The 14,416-nt window shown below is 38.6% G+C and overlaps 2 protein-coding genes across 2 annotated transcripts; both read left to right on the plus strand.

Moving 5' to 3' along the window:
* Positions 1-221: 221 nt before the first annotated feature.
* LOC114550546 (deoxynucleoside triphosphate triphosphohydrolase SAMHD1-like) lies at positions 222-3,960 on the plus strand. The gene is made up of 4 exons (XM_028571356.1): positions 222-272; positions 1,063-1,223; positions 1,459-1,574; positions 3,932-3,960. Exons 1-4 carry the CDS (start codon positions 222-224, stop codon positions 3,958-3,960), a joined length of 357 nt encoding a protein of 118 aa, XP_028427157.1.
* A 2,268-nt stretch (positions 3,961-6,228) lies between these two features.
* LOC114550547 (deoxynucleoside triphosphate triphosphohydrolase SAMHD1) lies at positions 6,229-12,312 on the plus strand. The gene is made up of 11 exons (XM_028571357.1): positions 6,229-6,357; positions 6,448-6,548; positions 6,739-6,853; positions 7,443-7,534; positions 7,672-7,787; positions 9,007-9,047; positions 9,090-9,194; positions 11,085-11,180; positions 11,329-11,433; positions 11,516-11,653; positions 12,175-12,312. The coding sequence occupies exons 1-11, from the start codon at positions 6,229-6,231 to the stop codon at positions 12,196-12,198; spliced, it is 1,062 nt and encodes a 353-aa protein (XP_028427158.1). The 3' UTR covers positions 12,199-12,312.
* The last annotated feature ends 2,104 nt before the right edge of the window (positions 12,313-14,416 follow it).

Here is a 14,416-nt window from a genome sequence, read left to right on the forward strand (position 1 = left end):
CCAGTGTTTGGTGGACCAGGTATACCTTGTTCACTTAACAGCCTACAAATCATCCACGGGATCAATTACGCATCACATGAGTTTGTCCATCTGACACAGCATTTGTTCCTGGGGAGATGGATCCGTGCATCCCGCCTCCTGTGCGCCATGGATGTCTGAGCCTAAGCAACTTGTGTGCAAAATTTGTGGGACTGTCCTAACATCGGTTAGACGCAGATACAATGTCTGACAGATCTGAAACGCCACAGAAGAAATTGAAGATGGACCTTAAGGTAAGATATCGAGCCTAACCAGGAAGGAAAGCTGGCAAAGTTTTCCAACGCTGTAAATGCGTAAATTATAAGACTTATCAATATCATCATCAGTCGGGCACAAGGAGATCTGACCATAATTACACTTACAGTACATTCCATAAACTTTTGTTGCTGTAACATATTATTTCAGTTGCAACCCTGGCAGTTAAGTGATCATTGGAGCAAATAAAAAAAGAATATGAAAAGGTAATTAAAACCGATCGCATTGGCAAATTAGGGCTTAAAAAGCTGACAAAGATACATAATTCCCTCCGCTAAATCTATATCTTTCATAAAGATAACCATCAGGGAATGTTAACGGGGTTGTCGGTCTCTAAATGTTCTGACTTTTCTGAGCGCACCGAGTTCTACCGGATCTTCTAAGAACGGTGATGCCGCTATCAATCGAGTATTGATTGGTCAGTAGGCGGTGCTTTAACACCGGTTGATCTCTAATCTCCAAATTATCCTGCTCCCGACCAGGTTAAGTGTTCACCATAGGTTACCATGGCAATGTAACCCGGTAACAAGTGAGCCACCGTCGTGATACACAAACCCTGGGTTGAACCAGTGCTAATTGATCCCATCAGCATGTTATTCCTTTGGGATTTGAATTAATGTTTGGGCTCATTGGGCCTCATGCAAGAACATTTTCCTATTCTCATTCTCTAGCTAGATCACAGCTACCCTCAGGAGAACTGGAGCTGGGTTTACTGGGACTCTTTTGGGTCATCATTGGACTGAGTTTATGTTCTATGTGTTCTGTCAGGTGTTTAATGATCCCATCCACGGGACGGTGGAGTTACACCCACTTCTCATCAAAATCATCGACACACCTCAGTTCCAGAGACTGAGAAACATCAAGCAGCTTGGAGGGGTCTACTTTGTTTACCCTGGAGCATCCCACAACCGCTTTGAACACTCCATTGGGTATGTTGGTATGGTATCAGATAAATAGTTTTGAGTCTTAAGGGAATCACAATCCAAATGAATATGAGACTAGTTTGCAGTAAAGCACCGATAACATCAATAAAACCAAAGTAAACAGATTGCATACATAAGTACAAGCATAATACAAGTTCATATTTCCATTTTTTAGCAGAATACTTGTGTGGTAATTGTTTCATGAGTTTTTTATTGTTGTGTATTGTGTCTGGTGATAAAGGGTGGCACACTTGGCAGGTCAACTTGTTGAAGCTCTGCGTACAAGGCAGCCGGAACTCGACATTGATGACAGAGACGTCCTTTGTGTGAAGATTGCTGGTCTCTGCCATGACCTGGGTGAGTGATACACACCTTTTCACTATAACATCATGTCATATGTTTTAAATGGTTATTAGTGGGTGGGATTAACATTACGTTTTCAGCATTTATCCTGTGTGCATTATACCAAGTCTGTGTTTATATGAGTTTTTATTTTTCCTCTTGTTAACATTTTTTTCATTATATTTGTGAACCGGATGCAATATAACTTTGTTCTGTTGTCCACTTACCCTGTGAAATAGTATGAATGACAATAAAATGAATCTAAAACAAAAATCTATATAAAATTAAAATGAAGCTATGCACAAATTGTCAGACAGTGTCAAATTTAATGTGTATGATATGTAAATATGTTGCAAAATGTGAGAGCTTGTAGAATACGATGTGAAAACCAAAATCTGAACTTGTATGTTAAAATTTGCACTTGTAAAAAATATTGACACACATATATGATCTGAATTTGAAGTCACACAAAGAAAAAAAAACACATGAGAGCTTGTAAAAAAAACTCTGAACTTCTAATTTGAAATTTGCACTCGTAGAAAATGTTCACACACCTGTATTCTGAATGTGAAGTCATAGAAAAAATATTCACAAATGTGTAGATTGATATTTCTATGAACACACTGACAGCTGCAAACTTGCAATGCAACATTTACTTGTATACTGTTTTTTACTCAAGTTCATTTTCCATCATAACCACAACTCAGTGATTACAACCTCTCGCATCTGTCACTGCAACCTCACATATGTGATCTCTCGCATCACCAAGGGGGGAATCTGCGCGCCTCAACTTTTGCAACACTTTTGGTGATACATTTGGTGTAAAACTAATGTGTACCTGTGGACTTAGACTGTGGAGCTCTGAGCCAACAGAACAGGGAAGCAGGGTTTCTATCACCAGATGAGAGACAACTCTGTCCGGCTTATTTATGTAGCATGGAAGCTTGGTGGAATAGCAAGCTAGCATTAGCTAACTAACCAACAAACCAGCCTAGCCTTAGCTTCTAAATAAATACATTTTAATTATCTAAATACTTTTTAACAGTTAAACTGAAACACTGGCGGTGAGCTCCAGGTCCTGCAGCCGCAGACGGACCTAAATTCTGTTAAAATTTGCGTTGCAAAATTGGCGAGTATTTTTTTAACGACATGACTTGGCATGACTTCCATTATGTTGTTGCTTTAATGGAAAATAATGGTGACAAAATGACAACAAACAAAAATGGAAGAAATGTTTGATTTGCATCAACAGAAAACACAAAACAGGCCTGTAAGATTTACTAGATCTACATACAGTTCACTTCACACCTCAGTTCACTTTGCATACAATCCTCATTAGGTTAATTTATATTTATTTCTCCATATCTAGGACATAGTCCCTTTTCCCATCTGTATGATCAAATGTTCATACCCAAAGTACAACCAGAAAATGAGTGGAAGGTAAGAAATTATTATTTTTGTTGTCTGATGTGTGATATAATAACCCACCAGCCATAGCCTGCATTAAGGTAGAAAATCATTTGAAAACAAACAGGAACTAATTAGCAAAGACATGAACAACAGGTTTGTGTTTAGCAGTCAAGGTTGCAGCAAAACAAAAGAGCCAATGTAATGTAGTGCTGGCTTGTTTGTTTGTGAGCCAAAATGAAAAATAAAAAAGTATTTCATCATTAATCAAATGAATCGTTGATCTGTGCCAGTACATACCTCAGTCCTTGTTTTTTTCCATGTTCAGTGAACCTTAGTAGGGTGGGATGTAATAATAGTGGCAATAATAATGAAGATAAATAGATAAATATAATAAAACAATAATATACCTGAATAATACAACTTGTAAAACTGAACTTGAACATGACCTGGGAACAAGTGGGTACTTTTTGCAATAAAGTCAAGTGAGTTGCTACTCACTTTTGTGTTATATATTTTGTTAAATGTTGTATTACATGTCCATTTTCAATGTCTCTTCTTTTTTTACAAAGTAGTTTAATTGACTTTAGTTAACTAGATTTCTCCCTAGCTTTGCTGGAGTCCAACTTCTTCCAGTGTGAAGTAATTGGGAGCTTGCAAAGCTTTGAAAATAGCTTTCCCAACACTGCCATCAGCCAGTATCTTAGCTTAGCATAAAGACTGGAAGCCAATAGAAACAGCTAGCCTGGCTCTGTCCAATAGTAACAAAACCTGTTTACCAGCTCAGTAATTAAACTTCTGTATCTTGTTGTATTTCATAAAATATAAAACTAATCCCTTAAGTACAATTAGCTGTGGCATTCCTGGTATTTTGCTATATTATTTCTGTGCAGTGATTAATAAAATGTAGGTTAACATTAAAGGAGTATTCTTGTGTTTATTGTTATATGTATGTGTATCACTAGGCCAGCAACACACTGCCTGCGTGGCGTGAGCGTGTCAGCTGCGTGGCGTGTCCGTTTTTATTTGGGCTCCCATGGTAACAGGTTAGAGCTGGCACACTGCCTGCGTGACACGCACGTCTCAGGCGCGGTTCGAGCCGCGCCGAAAACGCGTGCATGCTAAAAATAGAACCGACGCCTATTTTTCACGTGACACGCAAGCGTGTTTGAAGCGTTTCCAGGCAAAATAGAATAAGAAAAGATGTTTATATGTCATTTTGACAAAAATACATATTAATAAATGACATTTTGATGTTTGAAAGTCTCTAGGTTTTGATATAAATGCAGAATATAAATGTAATCAAAAATCGATTTTCAAATATTGCACCTGTCAATACAGAACAAAATTTTCTGTAGCCTATTTTGCCGTCAATACTGCCGACGTTGTCTTTGCTGTTATCAAATCAGTACATATTTATGTTTAACATGAAGTATACTACTGCTTGAGTGCAGTGAATCAATGGGAAACATAAATGTGTACAGACAAGGCTAGCAGCAGCAGATATGTTTCTGCCAGGGCCGGTTCTAGAATTGCCCTAGGCGCGATTGAGTTTTGCGCCCCCCCACCCCAGTCTCGCATTGCCAGATCTCCACAGCGCTGTGTCAGCGATAGAGTAGCAATGTATGTTCATTTTACTTTCTAGCTTCCATGTAAGTTAGACGGCACCAACATTTGGTATAATCATAACTGGTCTGGCAACCCAAAGGCCAGTGTTTTGTTTCCAGATTTGTGTGCATGGTGACTTATGATGGGGGGGGGGGGTCTGGGGGTCCACCCCCTGAAAATTTTGAGCATTAAATACTTAATTTCCTGCATTCTAGTGAATTTTTATGCACTTATTTCTTTTATTTAGTTTTTTTATTTTTACCTTTTTCTGAATCAATTATGCTGGAAATACCTTTATCTAAAGGGAAACATAGATTACAATCCAAATATAAAAACATAATGGCATATTTTGCAGTAAGGCTCTCAGGCATTCTGTATTGCTTTCATCTATTTATTTTCCTTTGGATCGATGTTTGTAATTATATCTGAGACAGCACACATGTAGCCTAGGCATCATTTACTCTTCCCACTTTTGCTTCTTTTGTTGAGAAGGAATTAATTAATTATTCACCTGAATGATACATGAATTCATTTTAATGAATTAATAAACCCCTGGACTGTAATATTTCAGATGTGTTTGAGCAAGATTTCTGCTCATTTTCAAAACTTTGTGCACATTCAAAATACAGTATATCTCATCTGTGTTCTCTGAGGTTTGGAGGAGTTGTGATATTGTGAGAAAAATAAAGTGATAATACAATAAGCTATTACAAGAATAAAGTCACTATATTTCAGAAAATAATCCACCTGCACCATAGTCTGCTGTGCATTAGCCTACGTGATATCTCTGCTGAGACGGTAGATCTCAGACCTCCTGACAGACAGAGATCCCCGTTTGGGACGCTGGTCTCTGAATGAGACAGTTTAGGGAAGTAGCTGTAGGCTACGCTGCTCTACGTTGGAGGTGGGAACACAGAACTACAAAGAAATAGGGACACATTTGCCGCAGCATGCCCACAGCAGAGCGCGTCCATTATAAACACGGAAGCTGCACAGACCAGTGCCGCTGCTCGTCTCTATTTTTACAGCGAGAGTGGACACCAAGCGACGCACAGGTCTGCTTCAGAGCTCCGTGTGTTTGAGTCTGACCCGGAGACTGTAATCGTCGCGTGATGAAAGGTTGACAAGTAAACGTGTGGCTGAGGGGGCGCCCTAGAATGATCATGTTTAATAAACACGTTTTATTTCGCTTGTCTTTCTAATTCTATTATTAATGAGAAGTAGACCTAAGGACGACACGGCGCCCCCAACACTTTTGACGCCCTAGGCAATCGCCTAGGTCGCCTATAGCAATAGCCTAGGTCGCCTATAGCAATCGCCTAGGTCGCCTATAGCAATCGCCTAGGTCGCCTATAGCAATAGCCTTTTCTAGTTTCATAGCAATGCCTCCAGCTATAGCAATCAAGTTCAGTTGAGGAATCGCCCTGGGTGTAGCAATCGCCTAGGTTGCCTGTAGCAATCGCCGGCCCTGGTTAAGACATAGAAAAATCCACGTCTTTTCTGTTTCACTGCTCCAGCTCAAGTTCAGTTGAGGAGAAAAGGCTGTAGGCTAAATGTTTTTTTTTTAACTTTCTTTACTTCTTTATGTCTTTCTTTATGTCTCATAATAACATGAATAATGTGTATCTTGTAGCATGAAGAAGCCTCTGTAGAGATGTTTGACCATCTGGTGGAATCTAATAATCTGGAGCTGGAGATGGAGGACCATGGTCTGATTCTGCCCGAGGACATGGATTTCATCAAAGCGATGATTGAAGGACTGAAGGACCGTAAACCAGTCCAGGTCAGTCCTGCCTGTGTAAATTGAGTGAAATCAGTCAGTATCATCATCATCATTGATTATAATGCCATTAATATGCTCTCATCTCCACAGTGGCCATATAATGGTCGACCAAAGGAAAAATCCTTCCTCTATGAAATCGTGGCCAACAAAAGCAACGGCATTGATGTGGACAAGTTTGACTACTTTGCCAGGTGGGGCTTGTTGAACAGCTACTGTAGAGCTTGATGCAGAGTGATAAACTACTATGGATTATTTTCTCCTGAACATGTACTGTATAATAATCTTGTGATAATTTTAACAATACGCAGCATCCTCCAGGTTGCTTTGATTAGTTTAAAGTAAGAAGTCCATTACCCATTTCTTCATTCTGTCTCTTCTCAGGGACTGCTACCACCTGGGCATGAAGAACAACTTTGACCATCTCCGCTTCATACAGTTTGCCAGAGTGATTAAAGTGGAAAAAGACGGGCTGAATCACATCTGCAGTAGAGACAAGGTGCTGACATTGTTACTCCTGCTTTTGTTAAATCCAATTTTAAAACACCATCTATTTATCTTATCTTCATGCTTTAATTCCTGTCTTATTACCTGTCTTATTCTATTCTATTTTATATTCTCTTTAATAAAAGGTTTTTAATTGTTTTAACTGCTCATTAATGTTTACGGTTGACAACACATGCACAGAATTTAGCAAACATGGTGCAAATACATACAACACAAGCAAATACACAAACACGCTGCGAATACAGAAACGATGCAAAAATAAAAGCACACAATCCCCAAAAACAAATGTAAAAAAAGGCTGCATCTAGTTTACACAAAGGAAGTTCTCCAGGCCTCTAGGGGGAGCAGCTAAGTGGAAGAGCTTGACTTTCGCCCCCACGGGGAGAGAGCGCTCTGCCTTTTTATTACCACAAGTTTACAGACACGTCTCTGTTGCAGTTGCAGTGCGTTTGTCCCTTGTCAGCCATTGTAAATGTTTTATGTAAAGCATTTTGAATCGTCTTGTTGTTGAAATGTGCTGAATAAATAAAGCTGCCTTGCCTTATTAGTTATGACTAAACTATAGACAATCCTCTAAACAGGAGGTGGCCAATCTGTATGACATGTTCTACACCAGGAACTGTCTCCACAGAAGAGCCTGCCAGCACAGAGTGAACACGATCATTCAGTATATGTGAGTAGCTAACCTTCCCACGTTGGGCCTCTAACAACAATTAGCTTCTTCTGATGCAGCTTATTTCATTTGCTTCATAATTTACTCTATATTCTAATATGCATAAAAGTGATAATATGTTGGGTATGGTCATCCAGGATCGCAGAGGCCTTTTTAGAAGCAGACGGGCATATCAAGATTAAAGGCTCAAGAGGGAAAGAGTTCACTCTCTCTACAGCCATAGATGACATGGAGGCCTACACCAAGCTGACAGGTCTGTAGATACCACTGTGTGCTGTGAGCTTGTGTTTTAACATTAAAAACAACTGTCAATTTTCTGAATCATTCTAAGGATTTTGATTGCTTACCTGAACACAAGGAGATCAACTATTGAGGCCACAGTTGTTCGACTTTGGCAGAAAGCGCACTAGTTTTGGTGATGCTAGCATACAAATGGGTTAGCAAGGAGCAAAGGAACTATACATCAAAACCTACGCTATCAGTCGACCATAATAGGATATTTTTTGAAGTTTCAATCATCCTATCAACATGGTAGTGGACAAATATGCTTGCTTTATGCAAATGTTTATTCTTATTGCATTTAAAATAATGACAAACACTTTCTAGAAAATTCCCCAGAATAAGATCAAAGGTGTTCAAATAAATTTTTTGCTTTTTAGCTTTGCTTACCTGCCCCTGATCCTCCCTGCTCCTAGCTGTAACTTTATCCTCTGTAACTTCACATCATCACCGATGCCATGTCATCATTTTGTTGTTCATGTCACAAAGTTATAATCCAACCAGCGGTGGAAAAATATTCAAATACTGTTTAGAGAAGTTAGCGAGTTCTTTACTGTAAGCATCCATGCTTTCAACAAAAACAAACTTCTGCAGAGTGAGCCGGCAGGTATTTATGCCCCCCTTAGCTCTCACTCTCAGGCTCAAACACATTGGTTCCTGTTCCTAAGCATTTATTTTTTGCACGGTTTCTTCTTCTGAATATAAAATTATATATTTAATTTGGATTCCCCTTAATTATATTAACCTAAAATGGTCAAATTAGTTTTGGTTTTGGTATATCCATGTTCAGGAAAACAAATGGTTCCAATTATTTCAAATACAGTGTATCTAACACACCCAGAGCCCAAGTTGTGGCAAAATAGTTTTTGGAGAATCTGTAGTTACTTTTTCCTTGGTATGGTGCCACGTTTTTGGTAAGTAATACAAAGCAAGAATACAGTAACTGCAAAATAGGGGTAAAATATCAAATTAAATATGAGGATTGATATGTACAAAGAATAAGCCAATATAAAGTAACAAAAACAGCCACATGTCCAATAATCTACCTACAACTACTTAGCTGGATGACAGGATAACTTTAAAGTCCTTTTTCTCAGTTCTGCACTCTGCGTAGTTACTGCCTTTTTGCTTTGTAGTGCAGTATACAGTGTATGGTTTTAACTCAGCTGTCTTTCACTCGGTTTGTTCTATAGATCATGTGTTTGAACAAATACTCGAGCTGGATGAGGCAAAAGTCCCCAACTCTTCCTCTGTGGAGCAGGATGAGGCAAAGAAGCTGGCTGAGGCAAAGAAGATTCTAAAAAGGATCATCTCTCGAGACCACTACAGGTTTCTGGGTGAAACCAAGCCTAGACAAGTCCCAACCAGGGTGTGCATTAATGTCTTTGTGTACCTGTATTACATCACACCTCTGTGTGACACATTATACTGTATATTCTTACTGAGGCTATTATAACACTGAATATTATAAAAACAGGTTTTGATATAACATAGCTGCTGTGCTCCTTTTGGTGCACATTGCTTGTTACTGTTGTCTCTATTATTGTACATTGAGGATGTGATAGTAGTGGGAACAACATCATAGGATCAAATGTTGCTTGGACTACTGTACATCATTTTTTTTTTTGTGTGAAAAATACTTGCGTCCACATTAGCTTTTCCAGGTCATTTTCATAGAGAACCCTGCCCACAGTGAAACAGTCAATGCAAATTTTTTAGTTAAGTTTTAGTTAAAATTGTGCATCAGAGCCAACATCTGGTAAGGTGCTGTTTATGGTCACTACGTTGTCTGACTAGATCGAGATGACTAGTTGTCCTCTAACTTTGCTGCCATACAGAGTCCCGTCTGTGACTGGACTACAGACACTGCTGGTTACCCTGCCAGTCCCCTCCTGCTCCCTTAATACAGCCAGAGTCACAATATAGTTGTTGATATTTACATATACAGTATCTGGTGATTTAAGATTCATACACTCTGAAGACAGTTTTAGAAAAGCTCTTATTTAGTGTGGACATAACTGTGGACCATAACCGAAAAACAAAGTCATGTGGAAGTACTTTTACTGTGAGTTGTCAAGATGGAAGGCATTTTAAATCTTGTGTCTCTCACCTTTTCTCCTCCCTCCCTCAGGAGAAGATTAACGGTTGGAAAGAGGAATTGGATCAAGCCAGACAGAGTGGTAACAAAAGCTGTTGTTGGTGTTTGGTGGAGGTGTTTAGTAAATGGTACATTGGGAGTAAAAGACACTTGCTGAAGTTTCGAAGCCATCCCTTTTGATTATGTACATATAAATAATAAATGGCACCCATTTCTGTAAGTAACAAAGTTGTAATGATGAATATACATGCCAGATTGAGATAGCTTTCATGAATGAACAAAAGTTTTAAAAAAGAAATAATGGAGAAAAGTAATTTCATCCCATATGTATATTGTTTAGTTTTGTGAGTATCTCAGTTTACAGTATCAATTATTTATTTGTGAAACCCCATGAATGATTTGGTGACCTTTTCTTTGGTTTGTGTTTGTCCTGTAGATCATGAGTTTGAACCAGTACTCAACCGTTGCTCTATGGTGGCGGCTGAGGCATGTCAGAATCTATATGACAATATCTCTGAACCCCTCCTCGAAAGATTTCCAGAAGAAACCCAGCCACAGAAACCCACAGAGGTATGAACTATGTCTTTCTGTGCCTGTATTACATTTAACTTCTCTTTGACACCTTATCTATTTCACCGTGGCTATGATAACACTGAATATTCTCATCAGATAGGCCTATTGAAAATTGATTGTTAAGATTAGATTTTGTTATAACAGGACTTGATGTTATGGTTATCTTGTGGTTGATAAGTGCACATTGTATTGTTTTTCTTCTGTTTTTGCTTTTATTTTACATTGTCTCTATGGGTATTGTACCTCGATTTCATGTGGGCTACTACAAAATTTCTAGAAATTGAATTTAGAGGCTGTGATAGCAGTGTGAACAAAATCATAGGATCAAATGTCAGTTAGACTGCAGGCTGGCGCAACCTTTTGTATCGTAAAAACAACCACACTAGTCCACATTTTCTGGTGTTTTAAGATTTATACACGCTGAAGAAAGTTTTGGAACAGCTCCATTTTGGGGTGAGGAGAAAAACGCTGTTTTAGATGATGTTTTTATATTGATCCGCTTAATGTGAACATACCCTTACTGTGTGTTGTCAAGTTTGACTACATTTTAAATCTCATGTCCCTCACACTTCTTCTCTCCCTTTCTCCTCCCTCCCCAAGGAGAGGAAACGTCGTTGGAAAGAGGAATTGGCTGCAGCCGTCCCTGAGGGAGGCGATGGGGGTGTCACACTGACAGCAGAGGACTTTGTAGTTCTAGTGAGTTTTTAGTCTAATTCCTTTTACTTCACTTTTCTTTCCTGGGTTTTGTTGATTATCATTTAATTTGTAAAATGTTGCTTTCCACCATTGGTATAATTTACCTGGGAATATAGAAACAGACTTCTCTCTCCCTCTATTCGTTCAGGTCGCTACTTTTGACTATGGAATGAAAGACAAGGACCCCATCAATAATGTGTATTTCTACAACAAGATAAACCCTGACATAGCATTCAACATCACCAGAGACCAGGTCAGAACTAAATCAATCACTCCATAAGGCAGTCTCTGTTATGTCATTATTCTCAACTCTATGCTGCTGTCATTCTTGTCAGGTGTCCAAGCTTCTCCCAGCATGCTTTTCTGAGCAGCTGATCAGGGTTTACAGTAAGAAGACTGATGACCAGAGTGTGGAGGCTGCCAGGAATCACTTGGTCAAGTGGTGTGAAGATAAGGGCTTGCCAAACCCTCAGGTAATATTTAGATCTAGGCTGTTATATATAGGACAAGTACTGTGTGGCCCTCAGGCTGGAAGTTCTATTAACAATAACTAAGAGAGTTTGGTCTATAGATCTAGAAAATAGGGAAACATGCCTGTAACAATTTACTAAAGCCCAAAGTGATGCATAGCTTGTTTTATCCCTTATCACTGTCACTTAAGACAAAAGAGCTATATGACAGCTAAGACATGAAAGGGGAGAGAGAGGGGGAATGACACGATGGAAACTGCTGAAGGCCGGAACCGAACACGAGGACAGAGCCTCTATACAGTATATGGGCTCTCATTGTTCCAGCAGGCCACCCAGGCACCCTGGATTAAGGCATTTTGGCTCGAAGGAATGATCATAAATATAATCATCAAAACAGCTATTTATTTTCTGTCCATTGACTAAAACCTTTCAGTCTAGGGCCCTGCCTCAGTAATGACAACTCTCTCACTCTGAACCACTCTTGTTAATACTCGAAACACTTCTCTGTCTTTATTTACATGCAGTATGGAGAAATTGCAGCACCGTAATTCATCCCTGGGGGAAATATCCACAACAATCCACCGGACGTTTTGGAAAATAGAGATTAAAAGTGAAAAAAGAAATCACACACTCCCTGCTACTTATAGTTTAGTTTATTAAGGATCCCCATTAGCTGACACCTTGACGACCAGCTAGTCTTCCTGGGGTCCAAATCTACATTTAATCAAACAATATTAAAACATTTCATAACATATACAGAAAATAAATTAAAAGAAAATAAATAAAATACATACAACAATTATAGGTTCATTATAATTGATTCTATAAGGTGGATTCTGAATGTGGCAGTTCGTCCTTGCAAATGAGAAATTTTTCTCAATCTTACCTGGATAAATAAAGTAAAATAAAATAAAAATAACTATGAGCACAGTGTAGTACTAGACACCATTTCTCTCCAAAAACAAATGATTTTAGAGTACCAGGATACATTACTGCATGCATGCATGGGTCATATACTCAGTTTAATTAGAGCCATGTTCAACATTGAACACATATCTTTGTTTCAGTTTGATCATTAAACACACTTTCAATGTCTTGGTCTAAACTGAAGCATATTTTAGATAATTGATTTTTATCAGTCACATTTAGTCTTCTCTGTGTATTCTGTGTGTATTCCTTATAATCAGGGCACGCTATAAAGCACTACCCACATTGAGTGGAGTTAAAGTGAATATTTAAATTGTGGTTTAGGGATTTTAAATATTATTAAGGTGTTTGGTTTTTATGTTAATCTGTGTGAATTGATGTGATAATCTGATTATATATTATATATAGTTAGCTCTGACTTGAGAATCACTTTGTATTGCATCTATCAAATGAAATAAGAATTATGATTACTATTACCATTATGATAACAGTATACTCTAGCCCAGGGGTGTCAAACTCATTTTAGTTCATGGGCCACATCCCCCTAATGTGATCTCAAGTGGGCCGGACCAGTAAACCACTCCAGAAAGATCAGAGACTGTATCTGCCACAGAGTTTCTGGTCAGCTTGATGTTGGCAAACACAAGTCTCTTCTGCTACGACGGCGTTTTAAGGCCGTTGTAGGAAAAAAATAATGTTACAGACCCGGGAGAGAGGGATAATATTCAGAGAAAAAACTATAACATTTCTAAGATAAAAGTTGCTAATTTACAGAAAGAGAACTTGGATATTCTCTGATATTAAAGTGTTAAATTTAGAATTAATTACTTCTCTGCAATTTTCACACTTTGCAAAGTCATCCAGTGGGCCTGATTGGACCCGTTGGCGGGCCGGTTCTGGCCCACGGGCTGTATGTTTGACACCCCTGCTCTATCACTGTTTCTCACTGTACTCATACTATATAGCTCAACTTGCTTTGTTCAATGTAACATTCAGAGTGTGATTAAGATAAACTTTTAATATCGTTGTGTTTTGCTTATAGAGTGAAACTGTATTAGATTATTAATATATATTTGGGGCTGTAAAGGGAAATCTATCTAATCTAATCTATTAGAACCTTTCAACTGTATCCCTAATAAAACTCTTGTTTGTCCTTGTGTGGTTTAACTTGTCCAACATATGAAATCATAACACTTGTGTTTTTCAGCTGGGATGATGATGTATCTATTATCACTTGTGTTGTCTTCCCATTTAAAGGTGCTCTAAGCAATGTGACACGTTTTTTAAGCTACACCATTTTTTGTCACATACAGCAAACATCTCCTCACTATCTCCGGGCTGCCTGTCCCCTGAACACACTGTAAAAAATGTGGTTTTTATAGACATCCCAGGCTCCACAAGCGGCAACAAAAACAAACTGGCCAACCTGCACCACCAAACATAACAATGTTCCAGCCAATAACCGACAAGAAGGATTTGTGGGTGGGGGTTGGGGGTTAGTGCCATGGATGTATTAGTGCGTGGAAGGGAGGGGACGGGATGAGGAGGAGGGAGGGGCGAGCTAGCCTCCGTTTTGTTTGACAATACTTTGAATGTCAACAAGAAGTGACATCACCCAACATCGCTTAGAGCTCCTTTAAATTAAAACTTTTTTACAATGTTTCTTTTTTCGTTTTCAACACTTTCTTTCCAAGTTTTTTGTCACTTTTTTATGTTTTTTTCCTCCAATTTTTGAAACTTTTTGTGACATTTTTGTCACTTTTTTCAACGTTCTTTTGTCTTCTTCAAATGCTATACAAAAAAGAATAAAACATCCAAATTCAATGAAGAGTATATTTA

The sequence above is a fragment of the Perca flavescens genome, chromosome 23 (genome assembly GCF_004354835.1).
Source record: "Perca flavescens isolate YP-PL-M2 chromosome 23, PFLA_1.0, whole genome shotgun sequence".
NCBI lineage: Eukaryota > Metazoa > Chordata > Actinopteri > Perciformes > Percidae > Perca > Perca flavescens.

Bases quoted from the DNA above. Each gene is read 5' to 3' on its own strand.
- LOC114550546 (XM_028571356.1), top strand. From the start codon at position 222: ATGTCTGACAGATCTGAAACGCCACAGAAGAAATTGAAGATGGACCTT. The intron at 1,224-1,458 runs GTATGTTGGTAT...CTGGTGATAAAG, and splicing joins CGCTTTGAACACTCCATTGG to GGTGGCACACTTGGCAGGTC. The intron at 1,575-3,931 runs GTGAGTGATACA...GTGTATCACTAG, and splicing joins TGGTCTCTGCCATGACCTGG to GCCAGCAACACACTGCCTGC.
- LOC114550547 (XM_028571357.1), top strand. From the start codon at position 6,229: ATGTTTGACCATCTGGTGGAATCTAATAATCTGGAGCTGGAGATGGAG. The intron at 6,358-6,447 runs GTCAGTCCTGCC...TCATCTCCACAG, and splicing joins AGGACCGTAAACCAGTCCAG to TGGCCATATAATGGTCGACC. The intron at 6,549-6,738 runs GTGGGGCTTGTT...GTCTCTTCTCAG, and splicing joins AAGTTTGACTACTTTGCCAG to GGACTGCTACCACCTGGGCA.